This window comes from Danio aesculapii, chromosome 15 (genome assembly GCF_903798145.1).
Source record: "Danio aesculapii chromosome 15, fDanAes4.1, whole genome shotgun sequence".
NCBI lineage: Eukaryota > Metazoa > Chordata > Actinopteri > Cypriniformes > Danionidae > Danio > Danio aesculapii.
This window is the reverse complement of record NC_079449.1, coordinates 5,580,096-5,607,346: the sequence shown is the minus strand read 5'-3', so window position 1 is coordinate 5,607,346 and position 27,251 is coordinate 5,580,096. Positions and strand designations below refer to the sequence as shown.

Genomic DNA, 27,251 nt, shown 5'->3' with positions numbered 1-27,251 from the left:
TAATTAATGAATGACTGATTGAATCGATAAATGAGTGAACGGATGAGTCATTGAATGAATTAATGAGTGAATAAATGACTTAACGAGTGAATGGATGAGTTGAGTGACCGAATGAATGAAATGAGTGCAGGAATGAAGAAGTGAGTGAATGAATTATTGAATGAGTGAGTGAGTAAATGAATTAATGACAAGTGAATAAATGACTGAGTGAGTGGATGAGTGAGTGAGTGAATTAAAGAATGTGTGAGGGAATGGGAGAATTAATGAGTAAATTAATGAATGAGTGAATTAATGTATAAGTGATTGAATCAACAAATGAGTGAATGGATGAGTCATTAAATGAATAATGAGTGAATAAATGACTTAACGAGTGAATGGATGAGTTGAGTGACCGAATGAATGAAATGAGTGCAGGAATGAAGAAGTGAGTGAATGAATTATTGAATGAGTAAGTGAGTAAATGAATTAATGACAAGTGAATAAATGACTGAGTGAGTGGATGAGTGAGTGAGTGAATTAACGCATGTGTGAGGGAATGGGAGAATTAATGAGTAAATTAATAAATGAATAAATAAATGAATAAATGACTTCAGTGAATGGATGAGTTGAGTAACAGAATGAATTAAATGAGTGCAGGAATGAGGGAGTGAGAGAATCAATTATTGAATGAGTAAGTGAATGAGTGAGTGAGTGAATGAATCAATGAATGGGTGAGTAGTTGGTCGATTGATTGATTGATTGATTGATTGATTGACTGATTGAATGAATTAGTAAATGAATGAGTGATTGAATAAATTAACAAGTGAGGAAATGAGGGAGTGGGTGGATAAATTTATAAATGAGTGAATTAATGAGTGATTGATTGAATGAATGAGTGATTGAATGAATGAGTGATTGATTAAATGAATTCATTGAATGATTGATTTAATGAATAAGTGAATGAGAATGAATTTGTGAGTGAATTAATGAATGAGTTAGTGAATAAATTAATGAATGGTTAAGTGAATGAATTAATGAATGTGTGAGTGATTGATTGATTGAATGAGTGAATATATGAGCAAATTAATTAACAAATGAGTGAGGAAATGAAGGAGTGAGTAAATTAATTAAGGAGTGAGTAAGTGAATGAATGAGTTATTGAAATAATGAACGAGTGAGTTATTCATTGAGTGAGGAATGAGTGAGTGAGCAAAGGAAATAATGAGTTTTTGAATGAATGCATGCATGAATGAATGAATTGAGTGAGTGAATGAGTTATTGAATGAATGAATTATTAAATGAACGAATGAATAAATAAATGAATGAGTAAAGGACATAATGAGTTAATGAATGAATGAGTGAGTGAGTGGATGAATGAGTGAATGAATGAATGAACCTTTAGTGCTGCTCTTCACCCAGTCGTTGATGGACTGTGCGGCTGTCTCCGGGTCACTATAGTCCACACCGTGACTCTCACACAGGAAGTTCTCTCTGTTGGCAGACAGGAAGTCCTCCTTCATGCAGAATCCCTCATTAGGAAACAAAGCGTTGGCGATGGTCACAATATCGGCATTAGATTTTGTCGTTAAAGACTTATGAAGCTTCCGCAACATCTTATATGGACCTGACAGAAGAAAAATAAAAATAATTAGATGTATAACATGTGAAAATAAATGTTGGTCCTCGACTTATCCTTGAGTTATTATTCAGAGGTTATTTCCAATAGAAAGAGAGTTTCCATATCAGCTTTAATGGCTACTTCATGCCACAAACAGATAGAATTTTTTTTTTAAAGATTATAAATAACCCTTTTCTTTAATGTGATGTGAAACTAAATATTGAACATCAAAAATTATACACTCACCGGAATCTTTATTAGGTACACCTTACTAGTACTGGGTTGGACCCCCTTTTATCTTCAGAACTGCCTTAATCCTTCGTGGCATAGATTCAACAAGGTACTGGAAATATTCCTCCATATTGACATGATGGCATCACGCAGTTGCTGCATTTGCGCCCACATAACTGCCGTTCACTGGATATTTTCTCTTTTTCAGACCATTCTCTGCAAATCCTAGAGATGGTTGTGCATGAAAATCCCAGTAGATCAGCAGTTTCTGAAATACTCAGATCAGCCCATCTGGCACCAACAACCATGCCACATTCAAAGTCACTTAAATCCCCTTTCTTCCCCATTCTGATGCTCGTTTTGAACTGCAGCAGATCATCTTGACCATGTCTACATGCCTAAATGCATTGAGCTGCTGCCATGTGATTGGCTGATAAGAAATTTGCATAAACGAGCAATTGGACAGGTGTACCTAAAAAAAAAGTGGCCAGTGAGTGTATATACTGTTGTTAATTATTTTTATGCTAATTTTGTGCTATATTTGAGCCTTGACTTGTGTAATTTAATGAAGCATTTAATTTTAAGCTAAATTATATTTGACTGCTCATATTACTGTCTGACAGACAAAAATCTGTCAGCACACAAAATAAACAGTAAAGTTTGATTTCATACCAACTTTAACCATTTTTACATTTACATTTAGTGTATCCAATTCACCTATAGCACATGTGTTTGGACTGTGAGAGAAACCGGAGCACCTGGAGGAAACCCACGCCAACACGGAGAGAACATGCAAACTCCACACAGAAATGCCAACTGGCCCAGCTTGGATTCAAACTTGCTGTGAGGCGACAGTGCTACCCACTGAGCCACTGAGCCAGCCACAGGTACAATTTTGATATCTATTCTCAGTCAAGCAACACTGCCCAAAAGGTTTCCCTTCATGTCATCAGCAGAAGTGTATTAATTTACCGTTCTTCTTGTATTTGAGCCCGTTGAGCAGCTGTCTGCGTGTGTTCCCATGGGCACCCGGGAGCAGCATCCCCAACACCGAGGCCACGCCGTGGGGAGACAGCAGCACATTCTCCTGTGCTCGATCCTGGAGCACTCGCATAAACACCTGCAGACCCAGATCTGAACCCCGCGCTCCATATGATGAAGACTGAGACTGGGAGACACTCACAGAACACAGCAGAAACAGCAGGACACCACAGCGAAACAGCACACACATGATGATGAGGACACGCCACCTGGACAACAAACACACACAAGTTTTAAGATTACTTCAGTTATATAGCAAATTTAACCCTTGTGTGCTGTTTTTTAATCCAGCTTTGCACACTTATCTTGATATGTCTGTGAAAATGTAAATAATCCCCTCAGCTCTCAGAAAATAGTAAACATAGTAAGGGCACACTCACACAATGCTATCCCAACCGTGCCAAGGCACGATTCCTGGTTCGTTTGAGAAGTGTGAGTGCTCTAAATCAGGCTCAGTCGCAATTCAGTTAGCCGGTGCTGGCCCAGTTGGAAGAGGTGTGCCAGAGAGCGGTTTACTTGGGCTATGGCGCGGTACGCTTGTAGTGCAAGTTCAAAGTGCGCTTGAGCCCGCAACTTAAGATGAGACGTGACTTTTAAGGAACTGTTTCATTTGAATTAATCATTCTTACTGTTCAATGAACGCAAACGGTCAAAGATTATTAAAGACGCAAACCCCTCACTGCACATCAGCTGCACCTTCAGCAAACCTCCTAATCCCTGTAGCACGAGGACTTTATGAATATTTAAGAGCGTCAAAAATGCCTGATCTGTTCGGCGAAATATTTGACTGTGTCAATGCATATCAACCAACTCAAATGCAGTGGTGTAAAGTTACTAATTACAAATACTCAAATTACTGAGTACTTTTTCTCAGGAATTGTAATTTACTGAGTAGTTTTAAAAATCTGTACTTTTACTTTCCCTTGAGTACATTTTTAGTGTTGTATCTGTACTTTTACTCCACTACTTTCCTTAAACCTGTAGTCACTACTTTATTTTTTCCTGTCTATGGGGATTAGAAAAATCAGTCCTGTGATTCCAATCAAATCACACATAGAAGGTAAATCACCTCATAATGAACAACCTCAGGACATGGGCGATTTATAATTGCAGCAAACTGTTTGGAAGCATTTAAAGTGTCCAAGAAGATGTCCAAAATCTTTACACGATTGACCCAGAGACTGTTTAGATGCAGGTCACTGATGAGAAGATCACGGATGTTTACTGTATGATGACCGAAATGGTCTTAAACACCCAGCAGGCACAGGACATCAACATGACGTCAGATTGACGTTGTCCCTAACGTTATGGGGACGTAGCATTTTGTTGAGAAATGAAAATCGGGTTGACATCAGAACCCAACGTCAGACTGACATCAATGTCCAACATCCAACCTAAAACCAACCAAATATCGACGCCTAATGATGTTACAGCTTGACATTTTGTGGACAATACCACTATGACGTCTATCAGACGTTGGAGTTTGGTTGCCACATCTGATGAATAAACGTCGGTATTTGACGTCAATATGATATAGTTTAAGATGTTGGCTCGACGTTGGATTTTCATAACTTTCTAACAACCTAAAAATCGACCAAATATCACCATCGTTATTGGACATTAAAATAACGTTGTCCTGAGACGCTGGCTAGACGTTGAATTTTGGTGACCTGACATCACAACCTAAATCTAACCTAATATTAATGTCTTATGATGTTGTGTGTCTGTTGGGCTATAACTAAATGCACTACAGAATGTTACGTTTACACACATCCACAAATGACATGTAAATGCATCAGCTTTTAACATCGTAATACTCACTACTCATTTCTCTTGAGTACTTTTGAAAGGGCTACTTTTTACTCATACTTTAATAATTTACAACAGATACTTTTAGTTTACTGCACTACATTTTTAGGCAAGTAATGGTACTTTTACTTGAGTATGTTGTTTTTCGGTACTCTTTCCACCACTGCTAAAATGATATAACTGAAGAAATCTCCACTGTGCTGAGCGAGAGAGATTCTCTTCTGTTAAACTGACCAGCGCATCATCGATGACATAAGTGTGCTCCGGTTCGGATGCAATGTGAGTGCAGGATGCAGGGCAGAAGAGAGGGGGGACAAGTGTGCTTCGGCACGGTTCAAGGCAACTGTACATAGTGTGAGTACACCCTAAGTGTATTTATGCACACACACACACACACCATAATCTGCCGTTTCACTCTATATAAATGTGAGAAATGTATTTGCACAGGCCTACCTAAAGGGTTAATAGTGCCAACTGATGATCAACAGTAAAAATCAGAGGCGTAGCAACCGGGGGGGACGGGGGGGATCCGTCCCCCTCACTTTTATTGACAGACCATTTAGAAACAGGTGATTAATAATTATATGAACGTATGATCTCATATAGCCGCCCCCCCCCCACTTTTAAAATGTCCGCTACGCCCCTGGTAAAAATAACACATTTGTCCTCGTCCCATGAAGTAAAAAAATCATGGTGTCATGGTTTTACAGTCAATGAATGTAATTATAATGGAAATCAATGGGGCAAAAACAGCCACCAATATAACGAAACAGTGGTCAATTTGAACAATACACATAGGATTAAAGGTATAGTTCTTTCATTCAATCTCTTTTTGGCTTAATCCCTTTATTAATTAGGAGTCGCCACAGCGGAATGAACTGCAAACTTATCCAGCATATGTTTTACGCAGAGGATGCCATTTCAGCCGCAACCCATAACTGGGAAACACCCATACACACTCATTCATACACATACACTACGGACAATTTAGCCTACCCAGTTCACCTATAGCGCATGTCTTTGGACTTGTGGGGGACACCGGAGCACCCGGAGGAAACCCACACGAACACGGGGAGAACATGAAAAATCCACACGGAAATGGTAACTGACCCAGCCGAGGCTCGAACAGTGACCTTCTTGCTGTGAGGCGATTGTGCTACCCACTGCGCCACCACGTCGCCAGGTATAGTTCACCCAAAAATAATGATTCTCTCATCATTTATTCACCCTTTACTTGTTTCAAAGCTGTTTGAGGTTTTTTTTCTGTTGAACACAAAAGAAGATATTTTGAAAAATGTTGGAAACCTGTAAACATTGGTTTCCGTAGTATTTGTTTTCCCTACTATGAAAAGCAATGGTTACAGGTTTTAAGATTTGTTCAAAATATCTTATTTTGTGTTCAACAGAAAAAAGAAACAAAATAAGGTTTAGAAGCATTTGAGCGAGAGTAAACGGTAAATAGAGTAAAGAAAGTAAATAACCCGACTCTACACCATAAACTTTTCAATCCAGATGGATGGGGCAACCATTACTGCATCCAAAATGGTAAAAAGCCTTGGAGTAACGATTGATGACCAACTAAACTTCTCTGAGCACATTTCTAGAACTGCTCGATCTTGCAGATTCGCACTCTATAACATCAGAAAGGTCCGACCCTTCCTATCTGAACATGCAGCTCAACTTATTGTTCAAGCTCTTGTTCTCGGCAAACTGGACTATTGCAACTCTCTACTAGCCGGGCTTCCAGCTAACTCTATCAAACCTCTTCAGCTGCTTCAGAACGCAGCAGCACGAGTGGTCTTTGATGAACCCAAAAGAGCACATGTCACTCCGCTACTCACCCGTTTGCACTGGCTGCCAGTTGCTGCTCGCATCAAATTCAAACCTCTGATGTTTGCTTACAAAGTGACCTCTGGCTTTGCTCCTTCTTATCTGCTCTCACTTCTGCAGATTTATGGGTCCTCCAGAAACTTGCGTTCTGTGAATGAACGTCGCCTCGTGGTTCCATCCCTAAGAGGGAAGAAATCGCTTTCCCGAACTCTCACATTCAATCTGCCCAGTTGGTGGAATGAACTCCCTAACTACATCAGAACGGCAGAGTCACTTGCTGTCTTCAAGAAACGACTAAAAACTCAACTATTTAGTCTCCACTTTCCTTCCTAATCTGTAACTGCCTCTCTGGCTATACCACTAACTGTACTCTCTCAAAAAAAAAAAAACATTACTAATGCTTTGCTTCTTAGACTTTACACACCTGAAACTTGCCTATAGCACTCGTTCACTGTTGCTCTTATAGTTGTGTAAATTGCTTCCTTGTCCTCATTTGTAAGTCGCTCTGGACAAAATGTGTCTTCTAAATGACTAAATGTAAATAGTGAGTAATTTTTTCCCTAAACATATTTTTTGAACGTTTTAGTGCAAACATATATCAGAAATATACATTGATTAATAAATTAATATCCATCATTCATATAATTTGAATCCTGACTCCACATGAAAAATTATGATAAATGTAATAAAACTAAATTAAGCTGTAATTAGGGCAGCATGGTGGCTCAGTGGTTAGCCTCACAGGAAGAAGGTCGTGGTTCAAGCCCTGGCTGAGCCAGTCGGCGTTTCTCTGTGGAGTTAGCATGTTCTACCTATGTTGGCGTGGGTTTCCTCCGGGTCCTTTAGTTTCCCCCACAGACCAAACACATGCGCTATAGGTGATTTGGGTAAGCTAAATTGGCCGTAGTTTATGTGTGAATGCGAGAGCGTATGGGTGTTTCCCAGTGCTGTGTTGCAGCTGGAACGGCATCCGCTAGGTAAAATATATGATGGATAAGTTGGCGGTTCATTCCGCTGTGGCGACCCCTGATAAATAAGGGACTAAGCCGAAGGAAAATTAATAAATAAGTTGTAATTAAATTAAAAAATAAGAAAATAAATGTATAAAAATTAAGTTAAAACAAATACATAAACAAATCAGAATAATAATAATAATAATAATAATAATAATAATAAATAAGGACATAAAATACAAAGTTATTTATTGCAAAAAATAAAAAATACAAAACTATATAGCCCTGCTGTGTGAAAAAGTATTTGCCCCTTAAACCTAACAACTGGCTGGGTCACCCTTAGCGGCAACAACTGAAATCAGCTTGTAACGAGTCTGTTACAGCCCTGTGGAGGAATTGTGGCCCACTCATCTTCACAGAATTGTTGTAATTCAGCGACATTGTTGGGTTTTCGAGCAGGAACTTTAGGGTCTTTAAAAGTTCATGCCACTGCGTCTCAATTGGACTCAGATCAGGACTTTGACTAGGCCACTCCAAAGTCTTCATTTCAGTTTATTTTCAGTTATTCAGAACTGAACTTGCTGGTGTGTTCTGGATCAATGTCCTGCTGCAGAACCCAAGTTTGCTTCAGTATGATGTCACTATCAGATAGCCAGACATTCTTCTTTAGGATATTTTGGTACACAGCACAGTTCATGGTTCCATTTATCACAGCAAGTCTTCCAGGTCCTAAAGCAGCAAAACAGCCCCTGATCACGCTACTACCACCACCACCACATTTTACGGTTATTATTTTGAAGCCACATACAATGGGACACAGCTTCCAAAAAGTCTTGGGGGTCATAAAGATCTTTTCTGACAAACTGAGAAGTGTTTTAATGTTATTTTCGCTCAGCAGTGGATATCATCATGGAACCATTTTTGTCCAGTCTCTTTCTTATGGTGGAGTCATGAACACTCCTTAAATGAGACAAATGGGGCCTGCAGTTCCTTGGATGTTGTAGTTGGGTCTCTTGTGACCTCTTGTATGAGTTGTTGTTGTGCTCTTGGGGTAATATTGATCGGACAGCCACTCCTGGGAAGGTTCTCCGCTGTTCTATATTTCTGTCATTTGTAATGGCTCTCACTGTGGTTCACTGCAGTCCCAAAGCATTAGAAATGACATTACAACTTTTCCAGTCTGATAGATCTCAGTTTATTTCCTTCTCACTTGCAAATTTGTTGCTGAATTTCTTTGGATCTCGACATGACGTCTAGCATTTGAGGCTCTTTTGGTCTACTTCACTTTAGTCCTATTTAGATGATTTCTTGATAGAGAACAGGTGTGGCAGTAATCAGGCCTGGATGTGGCTACAGAAATAACTCAAGACTCTTTGTTTTCCCCTTATAATAAAATCCTTATTTTAAAAACGGCATGATGTGCTTACTCTGGTTATCTTTGACTAATATTTTAAGTTATTTGATGATCTGAAACATTAAAATATGACAAACATGCAAAAAAAGTATCATTCATTTATCAAATCATTAAGGCGCAACACATTTTCACTGTATATACACTAAAAGAAGCCTGTAAAACTATTCTGCGATTGTGCTATTGCTTTTAAATTGTACATGCTTTCAAATGTTTGAATATGGCGTTATTGCAATTCTGTTTGGTGCTGAGAGAAAATAAAAATCTTTTTTAAACAAAAAATAAAACACACAAGCAAAACTTTAAGGTTGATTTTAAGCCAGACACAGGAAAATCCTTCAGTTGGAATCATAATAGATGCCAGTGAAATGAAGGTGCAGTAGCTCCAGGTTCAGACCTGTCCAGACGTCTCACCTGAGGCTCTTTCTTATAATACAAGCACAACACAAACACCTGCTGCTGTCAGAGAGCTCAGACTCATCAGTATTCTTCACAGCACAAAGTTTTCCCTGAGACTTTTTTTTATTTCTTTCACACACACACACACACACACACACACACACACACACACACACAAGCCTTTCTCGAGGAACCAACAGCTCCAGGCAACACACATTTCCTCAATCCTGTAGACTCCTGAATCTGCACACAACATCCTCTCTCTCTCACTCACACACACACACACATGGATGCATATGAACATATATGCACTCTCTCACAAACTCTCTTTCTTTCTCTCTCTCTCTCTCTCTCTCTCTCTCTCTCTCTCACACACACACGTTTAGCTATCTAAACGGGGACATTAAATGGAGCAATCTGTTTTTATAAGTAGACAGTTTACATTTATTACAGTTACAAAAAGACTTTCTGCTCTTCATTTTTCTGCCACATCCTTAAATAAAGGCTTTTAGTAGAATCTGGAAGCTTCTACTCACGTTTGGGTAGTGGTGTAAAGCATCACAAATCTCACAGTTCGATCACATTATGGTTTTTTTAGTCACAGATCAGAGCATTTTTCTGATCAGTCAAATGATCAGAATACTAATGTAATTTGCTTTCCATTAATAACAGAAACAGCACTGCAAGACACTTTTGGTTTTAACAAACAGAACTTAGCTGTAATTTAATTAAAAATAAAATGAAGAAATAATCAGATGAATAAAAATAAATTGTAAAATATTCAGTGCTGTGATAGATTCACTGTTACTACTAGGGCTGTGTGATTAATCGAACCGAATCGCAAAAATATATATGTATAATTTAATTTCGACGACCCAGAGCAAATGCGTGACTGCCGTCTGTGTGTGATAGTCTCACTAGCCAATTGAGTGAGCACACTTTCGTTCTGCCCAATCAGAATTGCGCAACCAAACTATGCGGAAACCCCACAATAAAAAACAAACAAACAAACAAACAGGAAAACACAAACAATTGGGATAATCGTCTTCAGAAGCATTAATAAACAAATGAATATCAAAGAAAAACAGGACATCAGTAATATGGGAATATTTTGGCTTCAAAGTCACAGACACCAAACAAAAATAGGCAATTTTTAAAAGCTTCGCAGAATTATTGCCACAGCGCACAGATTATTGACCTGAAGCTTGACTACAAAATTAAATCACAAATCAAATCGCAATATCTGTCAAAAAATAAAAATAAAAATCACAATTAGATATTTCCCAAAATCCCACAGTGCTAGTTACTACTACTGTTGCTGATATCGCTAAATGTAGAAACCTAACTTTATAATTTGTACAACAAACCATCATTATTTTTAGTCTCATTTTCAATAAATGATTCAATTATTCACTCATAAAACTTCATGTTTCATTGCTAGATGGATCATTTTTGAAGAATTATTCAGTGGCATTTTTTGATGGCTGGTTGTGGCCACCTATTGGTTAAATAATGTAATTGCCGCCTACAACTTTCATCTTGGAGCATCAAGTTAAATGCATTTCACTGTGATTTTAATCTTTACCATAAAAATTAGTGGTCTTATCTAAACTGTTATCCCAGTACTTCTGTGTTAATTGACTGTAACTTCATAACTAACTCAAAAGACTAAAGACTGAATCTCTTGATTTTGAGATATGAATGCAGCAATTCGAACGATTAATAAACATATGCAAAATCACCATCATTTAGAATTTATGTTGCGTGAGTGTTGAGATCCCAATCTTTTACTGATTAATCGTGCAGCTTACACTGAATGCATTAATGCAGGCTAAACAAGTAGTGACAGAAAACACCTTTAATAACCTAAGAAACCCACCAGATCCCGCATAACCCACCACAACTTCTTCATCAGTCATCATTATATTTTACAGGAAAGCCTAAATGCTTTCAAACATGTGATTTGAAGGATGCAAGAGGCGATCTCTCGGTGATTGTTACAAATTTAGGATGAATCTACAAGTTGAAAAACAAATGTTTTAATCCGTGGGTTGCATGTGTTTTGAACCGTGGGTTGTGATCCATATGAATTACGGATCAACCGTGATGTTACACCCCTACTTTAGGGTAAACATTTGCACTCAAAAATAGGTTATGCAAGTACACATACTCCCACACACACACTCTGTCTCTAGTTCTTGCTCTCTCTCGCTTACTCTCCTGAGCTATTTTGTGTCCCGTCACACAGCCATGCGGCTCAGGAATTCATTTGATTAAGGCTAGTATGTGTGTGTGCCTGAATGTATGTGTGTGAATGATCAAGACAGCCAGCCTAAATCTAGGACTGGTGATTATTTAATGGTTAATTCACAAACAAAAACAAGCAACTTAAAACTGATTAAACTGACACTGTATAATATAAGTAACTTGTGGACATGCTGCATTTATGTTGTAATAAATCATGAGTGTATGACACAGCTATCAGTCCTTACAAATATTAGGACCATTAAACTGCATATTTAAAAAAAGTCTAAACAAACAATCCTTCATGAACACTTCAAACACAGCCAGAGTGTTAAAACGGAGTCTTAAAGCTGAAGTGAATGTGCAGAAGCATTTGACGAGGCTGTGAATTAAATTTGATAATGTTGAAAATAACTTTAATTTTCTTGCACAGAATGATAATTTAGTTTCATTTTTCATTTAATTTAATTTTAGACTTCACAGGTATTCATTTGAAGATATTAATTTGGTTTTGTCTTTATACGAACTACCAAGAACCAGTGTTTCAGCTAAAACTACTTTTATTTCTTATAATTTTTATTTAATTAATTAATTCATTTATTCTCCTTCTGCTTAGTCCCTTTGTTCATCTGGGGCTGTCACAGCGGAATGAACCGCCAAATTATCCAGCATTTGTTTAACACAGCTAATTCCCTTCCAGCTGCAACCCAGTACTGGAAAACATCCATACACACAAGCTTACTACTGCCAATTTAGCTTCTTCAATTCACCTATACTGCATGTGTTTGGACTGTGGAGAAAAACCGGAGCACCCGGAGGAAACCCACACCAACACGGGGAGAACATGCAAACCCCAAACAGAAATGCCAACTGGCCCAGCCAGGACTCGAACCAGTGACCTTCTTGCTCTAAGGCGCCAGTGCTAAACACTGAGCCACCTCGCCACCCTCTATTTTATTACATTATTTATTTATTTTTGGGGGTGAAATATTGATCAACAAATCTTTCCTATAGGGATGCATCCATATCAAAATTAGGCAGAGACTGGTATTTCATTACTATTCTAAGTGAATATAGTCTGATGCATTTCAGTTTTTCTGGGTCTGATTACAATAACAATACACAAACAAATACAGTGGACAACTTATTATTCTGAAACCTTAAGTGCAGAAGTCAAGGAAATAATTTAGACTACATTTTTCAAAGCTTAAAGAACAAATACTGATGACTGCAAGGCTAATGAAACAGGTTTTAGTACTGAAGTTTGTCTTAAAATGGTAACTTGGCTAACATAAATAAAAGTTTAATAATGTTAAAAAAAAATTTTTAATGGAAAATATTAAACAGAAATATTTCAGAAAACAGTTCAAGAATAACATATAAATATTGTGCATTTATTGCACCTTTTGAGAATGTTATTTAACATTTAAACAATGTTCTATTAACATTATGAATAACAAAACGGTCCATTTATTAATGTCGAATGTTCTATAAACATTATTGGAAGTAACTTTGAGAAAACCTTTCCAGAATGTTAGCTCAGAACATAAACAGAGTTTAACCCAGCTAACAAAAATGTGTAGCATTAATATGCTAATATTCAGTTTAAGTTAGAAACTTTCTTTATATCCATCTTATCTCAAATCATTTTCATTTTAAAATAAAATGTAAAAAAATGTAATTGTGAAAATTAAACAAAAATGTTTCAGAAAACAGTTCACGAATGACGTATAAATACCTATTGTGTTTGTTTTAACTTTTTGAGAAGCCTTGATAACATTGTTTAAAGGTTCTTTTAACATTGTAAATAACAGATCATTCCATTTATTAATGTTGAATTTTCTATAAACATTATATTAAGTAACTTTGAGAAAACCTTGCCAGAACATTAGCTAAAGTCTTCTGAACATAAACAGTTTAACCAAGCTAACAAAAATGTGTTCCATTGATATGCTATTATTCAGTTTAAGTACGAAACTTTCTTTATATACATCTTAAATAATTTAAATTTTATAAATTGATGTAAAAACATAAAATGAATTAAATATCAAGCAAAAATGCTTCAGAAAACAGTGCAGGAATTACGTATAAATATTGTTATTTTTGTTAACCTTCTGAGAACATATATAACATTATGAATAATAGAATGCTCTATTTATTAACGTTGAATGTTTTACAAAGATTATTGGAAGTAACTTTGAAAAAACCTTGCCAGAACGTTAGTTAAAGTCCTCAAAACATATACAGTTTAACCGTTATTAAAAATAAATGTAAAAACAAATCTAATTAATTGAACATTACAGAAAAATGTTTCAGAAAACGGTCCACGAATGACATGTAAACACCTATTGTGTTTGGTAACATTTTAAGAATGTTATTAAAGATCAGTTAAAGACAATATTGTTTAAAAGTTTTATTAACATTATGAATAATAGAATGCTCTATTTATTAACGTCGAATGTTCTAAAAAACATTATTGGAAGTCACTTTGAGAAAATTTTGCCTGAACGTAAACAGTGTTGGGGAAAGTTAATTTTGAAAGTAGTGCATTACAATATTGAGTTACTCCCCAAAATAGTAACTAATTGCGTTACTTTTTTTCTACCTGAGGCTTGATATTTTCAGAACTTGTTTTTTTTTTCCTTATTTTTTAATAGAGGAGCTCTGCAATTAACACTGTTTAACCTTACCTTTAAAAACACATAAAAAATAATTATATATATATATTCTGAAAACTTCCTGACCCCAGAGCTCTATGTGCCATATATACAGACTATAATCCCTTTTTCCTTTTCATCTATGCTTTCAAAATAATTAACACATTCTCTCATTGACTGCGTGATTCATAGTGACTACTTTAATTTTAACACAGCAATTTATTTTCTTAAAAGCTAAAAAAATTAAATTAAAAAGTAACTCAAAGATTTTTACTTATTTTTTAAGGGTAATGCGTTACTTTCCTCGTTACTTATTAAAGTTAATATTACTCACGTTACTTGTAATGCGGCGTTACCCCAACATTGAACGTAAACACACGAGTTTTAACATCTAAAACATGTCTTAAGATGGAAAAACGCATCTCAGTTTGTCTGATGTTAATTTAAACGAGGAATCAGTTAATTTGATAATTTGATGCTCTACAGTGAGTCTCATGACAGTTTAACTGATCTGTGGTCAGCTGCATAACATTAGCCACTACATTAGTGTTTAAAACTAGTTTGACCAACTTGCAGTTAGACAAAATATAGGTAAACAAGCCTGATTAATTCACCTTGAAGGAATACGTCTTGTATGAACTTGTAAAACAGCTAATGCGTTACAGTTATAATAACGTTACAGTTTCTCTCTTCAGTTATAAACAGCGGTTAAACCGTGTTTTCTTTAAAGCGTTATTTTCCGATGACCACAGTACACTTTTATAGGCTAGCAGCTTCAGCAAGTGTGTTTAATTATAGGCTTTAAAACTCAGTCTGAGTACAAATAGCAGCGGGGGTCAAAAAAAACTCCAAAAACAAGTCATCCTCACGTGTGTTAGTCGTATCTTTAGTTCCGATAATAACAAACAAGTACTGTAGATATTAAAACAGCCTTAACAGATGTCTCATTTGCATTTAAAACAAACCAAACAGCCAATATGTAACCAAATAAGATGCAACAATCATATAATATTCCCCACTAACCTGTACCAAGCACTTCAACTTCTTAATATGAGATGAAGAGCTCTTGTCTTCCGCGAGTGTTCGTGTTCCTCCTCACGAAAAACTACCGCGCCTCCGTTTATTTATTTCTCTCTGTCCACAGCGCCGGACTCCGCCTACTCATGAATACTTCAACGACAAAATGTTTTAAATATTAATTAGAGGATCGTGACGTCATTCGACTGACGTCCAACCACGCAAGAGCGACAGCTGCCGAACGCCTCTACGTAGTTAATATTCATGAGCCAAGCCTTCAGCGTTTCCCCTCAGCGAAAATTTAAAGGGATAGTTCACCCAAAAATGAAATTCAGTCATTTTTTCTCAACCTCCACTTGGTGATTTTTCGTCTTCTGTTTAATGCAGAGTTCAGACAGCATGATTTTTAAATTAGTCGTGTAACAGATGTTTTCACACTGCATGACTATCTGGGCTAGCGTTTTGTCGCTGCTTTTACACTGCAAGATGGATCGGCGACAGGGGCTTTCACATTGCATGACTTTACAATAGGAAGAATTACCGACAACTTCATACCTACGTCTCACAGCCAAAAACACGTAGTATATCTTTTGATATTAACTACATAACGAGAAAGAAGCCTTTAATGGGAAAGAAAATGTACATATTTGCTCAATTAGCAATCTCTCCTCAACTTTCTTTTTTAACTTTCTGTATGAAACGTCAAACAGACACGGGTGCTCCTGTCAAACCTCCACTAGTTTTTCCTCCATTTCTCGGGTTCAAATAAACTGAAAATGAACGCTTTTAACTTCTCCCTCAACCTCCCGCTGGCCTGCAGGTACACACACACACACACACACACACACACACACACAAAAGTAAATGCAGCTGTTTCATTGGCTGTGGGCGATTGGCGGTGTTATTTTTCAGTCAAAACCAAGCGGCAACCTCCCGCTCTCCTTCGGGAAGCCAATACGGAAGTAACCAAAACTGCAATTCATCGACTCACCTTGGGGGGCTGGCTCCAGGAAGTCCAGGTCATTTCTGACTGCAATGGGAAATTGGCCATTTTTACAGCTTATAAAAACATGTTTACAGCCTGGTACAAAAGATGGCTTTGGTGCATATAGCCATGATTAACCTTCATGACAACTGTTAGGGGGGGTGAATGTTTTTATAACTCATCCGTTTCATTTTGTCAAGTTATATTAAGTCTGCATAATTAAGGGCGTGGCCACTTGAGTGACAGCAAGGTCTCACTGCCCGCTGTGTCGTCTCCTGAGCTGATTACGGCTAATTAGCAGATGCACTCGGCATATACATCGCATTTTTGTGGTTAATGTTTCTTTACACAGTCAGCTGCCTTTTGGGATTATTTCCTACAATTATCAGATGATATGGGATGCTGTGTGCACTTAATTGTGCTCACAAACCATTCACGTGGCCTCCGTTTCCCAGGTGAGTAAAATTATATACTTATATACCATCTCTATAAATGTATTTGTTTTATTTAAGATCATTTATCATTTATAATGTTCTTCAGAGCTGTAATGCCCTCCAGAATCTGACAGATTGATTAGCTGTAGGCTCTAGAAAAGTCATCTGAAGCGTTGTCATACAGTGTTATGTCTGGATTTCATCAATAGTCTTGCATTTACTAACACAGACTGTTGAGAAACATCATAAAAAAACAATGCTTAGTGGCTCATTGTGTTACAACAGTGTTAATAAAAGTCTAAACACTTTATTGATATAGTGTACGGCCAAGCACATGTGGTCAGAACGCAAACGAGTTGCAGGTAATAAAGTATTAAGCGTTCTCCCAAAGTAAAGTCTGTCTAAACCAGGTCCAAGCTAAATGCCAGCAGGTGTCTGTAGCTCCGCTCACTCTCCGCCTCTTTTCCTCTTGTTGGTATCCCGCCATGGGTGTGATGACGCGCGAACAAAATGGTGACGGTTGGCCGCGCCTACTTGTAGCTTCATTTGCGCTCTTCAGAAACCTATGGGTGACGTCACGGATACTACATCTATATATTTTACAGTCTATGGTCAAAACTCATTTCACACGGCATGATTTGAATCGCCAACAACTCCAAATATTTAGCACGCCAAACATCTCACAAGCATCGGCGATTCTCTCAGATCGCACCTTCGATAGTTCATACTGTGTGATTGTCATACTGATTTCATTTGTCGGCGTTTTCTCAAAACCTGTCGGCGAGTCAAAATCGGCGCTAAAATCATGCGGTCTGAACTCGGCATAACACAAAGGAAGATAGGCTTAAGACTGTTGGAAGCAGTTTTTGACTTTCATAGTGTTTTTTTTGTGTTCCTGAATGTTTTTCTCTCAGAACCTCATCAAATTATCTCGTTTTGTGTTCAGCATCAGAAAGAAATTCATAAAACTTTATAACCACTGAAGGGGGAGTAAATGGTGAGGAACTGTTCACGTTTGGATGAACTGTCTCTTTAATTACACCCTTTGTCATGGAAACAGGAAATGACACCCACACGAACAAATATGATAATTATTGTGGTGCATAATTATAGGCTTCTGCAATAAAACATTAACATTAGGACACAACTGTTGTGCAACCTCAATCTGAAGGTATGACTAACAAAAAAGTACCATGATTATACAATGTTTAACAGTACCTTATTTACCACATGAGTGTGTTCATAAAGCTTGGAAACATAATATCATAATATAATACTCTATAACATAATATAATACTAAATAGAATGCATGAATACCTTTGGTACTTTCAAAGAACGTTTTAGTAATGCATGTAATACATTATATATATTTATATATATTTTTTTTTATTTATATATATATATATATATATATATATATATATATATATATATATATATATATATATATATATATATATATATATATATATATATATATATATATATATATATATATATATATATACACACACACACACACACATACATACATACATACACACACACACGCACACACACATATACACACAGTGCATCCGGAAAGTATTCATAGCGCTTCACTTTTTCCACATGTTTATTATGTTACAGCCTTATTCCAAAATGGATTAAATTAATTGATTTCCTCAAAATTCTACACGCAATACACAATGACAATGTGAAAAAATGTTTTTTGAAATTGTTGCAAAATTATTAAAAATAAAAAAGCTGAAAAATCACATGTACATCAGTATTCACAGCCTTGGCCGTGAAGCTCTAAACTGAGCTCAGGTACATTCTGTTTCCACTGATCATTCTTGAGACGTTTCAGCAGCTTCATTGGAGTTCACCTGTGGTAAATTCAGTGGATTGAACATGATTTGAAAAGGCATACACCTGTCTATATAAGGTCCCAGGGTTGACAGTGCATGCCAAAGCACAAACCAAGCATGAAGACAAAGGAATTGTCTGTAGACGTCCGAGACAGGATTTGCTCGAGGCACAAGGCTGGGGAAGGTTACAGAAAAATTTCTGCTGCTCTGAAAGTTCCAATGAGCACAGCGGTCCCATTATCCGTAAGTGGAAGATGTTTGGAACCACCAGGACTCTTCCTAGATCGGGGGAGAAGGGCCTTAGTCAGGGAGGTGATCAATAACCCGATGGTCACTCTGTGTGATCTCTAGCGTTCTTCTGTGAGAAGAGGAGAACCTTATAGAAGGACAACCATCTGTGCAGCGATCCACCAATCAGGCCAGAGTGGCCAGACGGAAGCCACTCCTTGCCTAGAATTTTCCAAAAGGCGTCTAAAGGACTCTCAGACCATCAGAAACAAAATGCTCTGGTCTGATGAGACTAAAATTGAACTCTTTAGAATGAATGCCAGGCGTTACGTTTCGAGACAACTAGGCAGCGCTCATCACCAGGCTAATACCATCCCTACAGTGAAGCATGGTGGTGGCAGCATCATGCTGAGGGGATGTTTTTCAGCAGCAGGAACTGGAAGACTAGTCAGGATAGAGGGAAAGATGAATGCAGCAATGTACAGAGACATCCTGAATGAAAACCTGCTTCAGACTGGGGCAACGGTTCATCTTCCAGCAGGACAATGACCCAAAGACAACAACTCAGCGAATGTCCTTGAATGGCCCAGCCAGAGCCCAGACCTAAATCCTATTGAACATCTCTGGAGAGATCTGAAAGTGGCTGTACACCATTCCCATCCAACCTGATAGAGCTTGAGAGGTTCTGCAAAGAGGAATGGGCAAAAATTCCCAAAGACAGGTGTGCCAAGCTTGTGGCATCATATTCAAACAGACTTGAGGCTGTAATTGCTGCCAAAGGAGCATCAACAAAGTATTGAGCAAAGGCTGTGAACACTGATGTACATGTGATTTTTCAGCTTTTTTATTTTTAATAAATTTGCAACAATTTCAGAAACTCTTTTTTCACATTTGTCATTATGGGGGATTGTGTGTAGAATATAGAGGAAATAAATTAATCCATTTTGGAATAAGGCTGTAACATAAAAACATGTGAAAAAAGTGAAGCGCTATGAATACTTTCCGGATGCACTGTAAATTAAACTCATACATTCTGGTCTTGCATTACAGAAAAGACTCCATTCTGTTGAGATATCAGTGTGTCTTGTGTTTTATGGAAGATGATCAGGGCCAAAATTCTTTAAATGCAACTTATCAAATTTTATGAAAGGCAATTGGGGCCAAAATCATTTAATCATGTAAAGGCTGAAATGTTTTAATACAGCTTGGATTTTTATGGAAGGTGATGTTTGCATTTTAATATGTATATTTACATAGCATTTGAGGTTGGTATATAGCTTCATTATAAAAAAAAAATTAAATATATATTAAACTGAACTAAACTGAATTTCAACTCTTAAAAACTGGACTGACACAGTTTCAATTTACTAGAACTCCTATGTTAAGCTGCTTTGACACAATCTACATTGTAAAGCACTATAGAAATAAAGATGAATTGAATATTATTATTATTATGATTATTATTATTATTATGCCATTTAACGACCAACAAAAAATTGTAACTTATGAAATCAATCACAAGTCATATTTTCGACATCATTAAATTTCCTTTATTGAGAAACCTCTGTTGCAAAATATACAAAGTCATTTACATCAAGAAAAAAAACATTCATTCATTCATTTTTATAAACAAATTACATACAAAACTGATTTTGGATTCGTGATTGTTTTTAAAAATCTGTGACAAAGTGGATAATCCTCAGTACCATCAGACAGAATGACATGACTGCCCAATAAACACCCCTGTGTATCTGATTGGCTGCTGCAGCTGTCAATCACTCTGCCAGCCACTTCTGGAGCAGGATGAAGATGCGGTCGCGTGCTAAACCCAGCTGAGGAAGGTCTTCGGCTCGGGCCGGGTACATGTTAGCACAATGAGCCGTTCCTAGAGGGAAAAAACAGAATCGGTTGAATCAGACAGGTAAATACGGCAAATGCACTAAAGTTGAGCCCTGATCGATAGCAGATAGATTGGAGCCAGATGTTATTTGTTTCAAACATGCATTCATTCATTCATTTTAGTCCCAGCTTATTCCCTTTATTAATCAGGGGCGCCATGGCGGAATGAACCGCCAACTTATCAAGCATATGTTTTACACAGCGGATGCCCTTCCAGCTGCAACCCAGTACTGGGATACATCCACACACTCCTGCACTCACACACATACACTACAACCAATTTAGCTTAATCAAAACCCTGTGGGGGAAACCGGAGCACCTGAAGGAAACCCACGCCAACATGGGGAGAACATGCAAACTAGCCCAGAAATGCCAACTAGCCCTGCCGGGCCTCGAACCAGCGACTTCCTTGCTGTAAGGCGAAAGTGCTAACCACTGTGCCACCGTGTCGCCCTTTCAAACGTGCAATTGTGTTTTTTTATTTGTTTGTTATGTTTGTTTTAATTTACTCTGCATATTATACATACTAAATACTGTTTAAAGGTCCCGTAAAATTAAAATTGATATTATAATAGATGTTAGTATCACTCTGTTTGTTTTATGGATGTCTATAAGTGTGTTTGCCACAAAACAGTGATGAAATTCACACTTAGAACATATAAACTTTATATTAACATGTAAAGCTTGCAGTTTGTCACTTACGCCCAAATGAATCAATGATTTTTTTGACATCATCAGTTTCTCATCAAATCTTCTGACCAATCAAATACTCTCTAGAACCTGACATGCCCCGCCCCCTTTCTCATTTGCTTTTCATTTGATGCGCTTGAGCTCAACCACTCTCATTGGCAGAGTTGTGATAAAAACAAAATGCTATTGGCTGTTTTTAAAAAAAGGGGAGGAGCTACTATAAGTCCCACCCCCTCATCATATTTTAGTTGTGGTTAAACATTAAATTTAAAAAAATTACATTTCAAAGCACTTCACGGGACCTGTAAATACTATTAGTTCTGTTTCGAGGATTTTTATATTCAACTGTTTTTGTTTTGTACAGGTGTGTTTTAATTAGTGGCGGGTCATTATCTGCGCCAACGTGCTGTGCTAACGCGAGATTCTTATCAGGCGATAGCAAAAACATCGCCATTAATCTATTCTCAAAGTTGGGTCGGGAGCTGGGTCTATTCTACGCAAGCTATGATGACTTTCACCGTGATATTTTAGTGCAGATGTAAATCTGGCCAAATTGCACTCTAGGAGGCGAGAACGAGTCTTCAAACCTGTGTGTATTCCTACTGTGAAATTACCACATCAAACGTGACGTGCAGACAAAAGAGACATCCAAAACATGCAGTGCTGGTGGTCCTCCAGGAACGTGGTTGAGAAACACTGCTCTAAATCATTGTTTACAATGTAAATTCTTTTTTTTAAAAATCACTACAATTATACAATTTATATTAGGGCAGCACAATATATTGTTTCAGCATTGATATCGCAATGTGTGCGCCCGCAATAGTCACATCGCCGGACATGCAATGTTGAGTTGGGATTTAGATGAGATGAGATTTGTGGAGACTCTGCAGAATTTAAGCATAATAGAGTGAAAGTTTGTCTGCATGTGTTTTTAAGGCCTGTGACTATTTAAGCATTTTAATAGTGCATAAAGACGTTTAATAAAGATTCATTTTATTTAGCAACTTATATGATGAAGACTATCCATTGTTAATTTACATATGATTAGTTAATTTCTGTAACCGAATATTGTTAGACCCTCCCCAGAAAGCCATAAATAATCACTGTTTATTTCACTTGAATATTTGCTCAATTGTGTTATTTATGACTGTATTTTGTTTATTTTATGTATACAGTAAATTACATAGCTATATATTTGTATTTTACTCCCCATAAAATCATCTCAATCAATCTAAAGTCTTTGCAAAAAGAGCTATTTAAGTCATCTGGTGAAATTATACTGCAATATAGTGTATGCATGTATGTATGTATGTATGTATGTATGTATGTATGTATGTATGTATGTATGTATGTATGTATGTATGTATGTATGTATATATGTATGTATATATATATATATATATATATATATATATATATATATATATATATATATATATATATATATATATATATATATATATATATATATATATATATAAATATGTATATATATATATAAATATGTATATCGCAAAAGTATATCGCATTAAATGTCCAAGATGTCCAAAATCTTTACACACATTGACCCTGAGACTGTGTAGATTGCAGAGATTGACGTTGTAGCCCAACGCTGTGGGGTTGTTACATTTTGTTTGGAAATGAAAATTGATTTGACTTCAGAACTCAATGTCAGGCCAACGTGAATGTCCAACCTAAAATCAACCAAATATCAATGTCTAGTGACGTTACAGCTTGAGGTTGTGTGGACGTTCCCACTATGATGTCTATCAGGCCTTGGATTTTAGTTGCCATACCTGACGAATAATTGTCAGTATTTGACGTCAATATGACGTTGGTTTAAGATGTTGGCTCGACGTTGGATTTTGGTCACTTTCCAACACAACCTAAAATCAACCAAATAAATGTCTAGTGACGTCACAGCTTGAGGTTGTGTGGACGTTACCACTATGACGTCTATCAGACATTGGATTTTAGTTGCCATACCTGACGAATAATTGTCAGTATTTGACGTCAATATGACATTGGTTTAAGATGTTGGCTCGACATTGGATTTTGGTCACTTTCCAACACAACCTAAGCCACTATGGCCTTTGTTTACTGCAGCAAGTTGACATGACAACAGTTTTAAACTGTTCCTGAGCGATGCGTTTCAATTGCATAGATGCATTCTCCCTGAATATGTCCTAAATACTTTATGAATCAATCCTGATATTTCTGACGTTTCTCACATTTGTCTGATGGGGTCTTGCCCTTATGTTTAATCAAAGTAGACGGAACATCCAGATGCATGCTGTATTGATAACAAGCGAGTGATTCGCTGCCCATTTCTGATGTTCCATTCACTTTTTTAAAATACTAATCAGTAATATCTTTTTAAAAATCTGAAAATATTAGCTTTCACTTGTAATACTGACAAATATATATTATAATCACTGAAAATTACACTATTTTTAAAATCACTCTCGCAACCCCTTGAAATTATTCTGCGACCCCCGCAGGAGTCGCGACCCCCAGTTTGAGAACCACTGGTTTAAAACACCAGGTAAGAAGTGAACGCCATCTGTGTATTTATTTTATATAGTTCAGTATAGGGAAGATTAATGGCTTAACTAGATTAATTAGGCAAGTTAGTGTAATTAGGCAAGTCATTGTATAATGATGGTTTGTTCTGTAGACAATCAAAAACAAATATAGCTTAGGGGGGCTAATAATATTGACCTTAAAATGTTGAAAAAAAATTAAAACTGCTTTTATTCTAGCTGAAATAAAGCAAATAAGAAGAAAAAATATTATAGGAATTACTGTGAAAAATTCCCTGCTCTGGTAAACATCATTGAGAAATATTTAAAAAGGAAAAAAAAGTCACAGAAGGACAAATAACACGGGAAATTGGTTTAGAATCTAAAAATTTCTTTGTCAAAAGAATCAGAATCAGTAAATTTGCTTGTTAAAAAAATAAAGTAATTATAAAAGAGTAATAGGAACAATAATAATAACAATAATCACAAATCGAAATTGATCCATGAAAGATTAATTCATTAAAAAAATCTACAATACATAAGGGATTCAAACCTTTGATGAAGACAGCAGGAAGGTCTCCAGAGATGTCCTTTGTCACTCCAAGTGCGTGCCACGGATCAATGGATCCATTTGGGAAGACGATGCGTGTGGATTTGATGTCATATCCTCCATATTCCTCATTGGTCTGCTGAATGGCCTCATCCAGTGAGGTGCTCAGGTTATAAATATCAGCACACTGCTGTAGGTGATACCTGAAGGAGAGGAGAAAAACAGAAAGAAATGTGTTCAAACTGTTCAGGAACAAACCCTCAAGACCAGAGCTGTGCACGAAAATACACTCACCCTAATGGAAAGCCACTGAAGGGTTGGTTTGGCGAATCGGTGCTCTGATAAAACCCAAATTCAGTGCACGTCTGGTACACCCACTGCCGTCCTAAACAAACATTTAATTCAGCCTAATTTTTATATAATAATACAGAATAATACAGAAAAGTCTCTTTTGCTGGGTATTTCACATACAATTGAACTCAGAATTCTCAGCCCCCCTGTTTAGTTTTTCCCCCAATTTCTGTTTGAATCTGCATCTATTGTGAATTGATTTTGACGTGCAAATAAAGCAAATCTGACACGCGAATGAAGCAAGTAAACTCAAAATGTTCACGCGTCTAAATAGCATGATTTATTCACGCATGCTGCATCTGATGTGAACACAGCATAAGAGTTCTTCCTTAGATTTAGCATGCTCTTACTTTCTTTTTCTGTCCAGGTGAATCTCCTACTGCCTTAATATAATGCCTGTACATACTGTATATAGTATTCAGGTCTGGACTCTGTGGAGGCCATTTCATGACTGTGTTTGTTTTTCTCTCTAAAAATGATTTATTTACATTGGTGGTGTGTTTAGGATAATTATTGTGCTGGGAAATAAAACTATTACAAAATAGGTGCTTTTTAGTATGACAAATTAAAAGCTGTCTGTACTTGTGCTCACAATCCTGTCAATTCAGGCAATACTGACAACAACTCTGACAGAAATGCAGATCAAACCAAGACAGAAACTCCAGTATTTTTTATTAATTCTTCCATCTTTCTCTAACTTTTTCTTTCGTACGTCTTGAACAATTAGACTGAAAAAATAAAACTAGAACCTGTATTTTAGGTTGTATTTTAATAATAAGAAGTAATATACAATGTCATTATTCATTCATTTTCATTCAGCTTAGTTCCTTATTTATCAGGTGTCGCCACAGTGGAATGAACCGCCAACTATTCCAGTATATGTTTTACACAGCCTTCCAGCTGCAACCCAGTACTGGGAAACACCGATACACTCTCACATTCACACACACACTCATACACTACAGCCAATTTAGTTCATCCAATTCCCCAATAGCGCAGGGGTGGGCAAACTCGGTCCTGAAGGGCCGGTGTCCTGCACAGTTTAGTTCCAACTCTGATCAAACACACCTGCTTATAGATAATTAGTGATCTTGAAGACACTGATTAGCATGTTCAGGTGTGTTTGATTAGAGTTGAAGCTAAACTATGCAGGACACCGGCCCTCCAGGACCGAGTTTGCCCTTCCCTGTTATAGCGCATGAGTTTGGACTGTGGGGGAAACCGGAGCACCCGGAGGAAACCCACACCAACAGGGGGAGAACATGCAAACTACTCAACACAGAAATGCCAACTGGTCTAGCTGAGACTAGAACCAGCGACCTTCTTGCTGTGAGGCGATCGTGCCACCCACTGAGCCATCGTGCCGCCCATAACGTCATTATACCCTCACTAAAATGTACAAAATGTATCTGGGGGCCTAAGACTTTTGCACAGTACTGTATACAGTATGTATACACACACAGACACACACACACACCTCCTCCAGCCTCAGGGCCGCTCCAGCTGCTGTTGCTGATGTCCTGGATGAAGCTCTTGTACTGAGTGTTAATGCAGGACTGTGAGAAGATTTTCTGCATCAGACGAGCCACAGCTGCGTATCGATCGTACGGGTCACCCAAAGAAGAGTCCTGCATCACACCACACAACACCTTTATGGTGATGTTCGTGCCCACAGCACCCTGAAAAACACACACTCATCCAGTAAGCTGCTCTAGTACTCCAGTATATGACATAAAAAATTTTAATACTTAATAAAAATAATATATAAACAAATACTAATAAAAATAAATAAAAATTCAATTAAAAATAAATAAAAATTATATTAAAAAATAATAATAAAATTAAAATAAAAATAAATTAAAATTTAATTAAAGATAAAAAATTTATGTATATTAAAAATAATTATAAAAATAAATAAAAATTCAATTAAAAATTATATAAAAAAATAAATAAAAAATAAATTAAAATTTAATTAAAGATAAAAAATTAAATGTATATAAAAATAATAATAAAAATAAATAAAAACTCAATATAAAATAAAAAAAATTATATAAAAAAATAAATTAAAAAATAAATTAAAATTTAATTAAAGATAAAAAATTTAATGTATATAAAAAAATAATAAAAATAAATACATAGTTATTAAATAAAAAAAACTAATTGAAATCAAAACAAAAGAACTGAATTAAAATAAAAGAATATATAAAACTAAATTAATTGAATAATAATAAATGACATTAAAAATAGATAGTATATAATAAATATAAATCAAAAAATTAAACTAAAATATTATTAAAATTTAAATAAAAATTATATAAAAATTTAATGAAAAATAAATAAAAAAAAGAATATAAAAAAATCTAAGCATTAAAAATAAATAATTACATAAAAATAAATTTAATGAAAAGAATATACTGCTGCTCTCTGGTGATTTGAAATGCTTTTTATCCTCACAGCTTTATCTGAATAAAAGCGTCTACTAAATGAACAAATGTAAATATAACAAAACCAAATCTAATGAAAAACTTAGTGCTTGGGTGTATTTAAAAAAAA

General features: G+C 36.4%; 2 protein-coding genes across 3 annotated transcripts in view; both read right to left on the bottom strand.

The window, feature by feature from the left end:
• Positions 1–15,304, bottom strand: part of serpine2 (serpin peptidase inhibitor, clade E (nexin, plasminogen activator inhibitor type 1), member 2) — a 34,724-nt gene extending 19,420 nt beyond the window's left edge. For both annotated transcript variants that reach the window (XM_056474146.1, XM_056474147.1), the window contains exons 1-3: positions 15,196–15,304; positions 2,801–3,078; positions 1,376–1,603 (exon numbers count right to left, since the gene is read on the bottom strand). In XM_056474146.1, the coding sequence (XP_056330121.1) occupies positions 1,376–1,603; positions 2,801–3,059 (487 nt within the window). In that variant the 5' untranslated portion in view covers positions 3,060–3,078; positions 15,196–15,304. The remainder of the gene's footprint in view (positions 1–1,375; positions 1,604–2,800; positions 3,079–15,195) is intronic.
• A 4,909-nt stretch (positions 15,305–20,213) lies between these two features.
• Positions 20,214–27,251, bottom strand: part of prss16 (serine protease 16) — a 36,051-nt gene continuing 29,013 nt past the window's right edge. Inside the window, exons 6-9 of the mRNA XM_056474446.1 lie at positions 26,176–26,377; positions 24,642–24,732; positions 24,351–24,550; positions 20,214–20,571 (exon numbers count right to left, since the gene is read on the bottom strand). Of these exons, the coding sequence (XP_056330421.1) occupies positions 20,462–20,571; positions 24,351–24,550; positions 24,642–24,732; positions 26,176–26,377 (603 nt within the window). The 3' untranslated portion in view covers positions 20,214–20,461. The remainder of the gene's footprint in view (positions 20,572–24,350; positions 24,551–24,641; positions 24,733–26,175; positions 26,378–27,251) is intronic.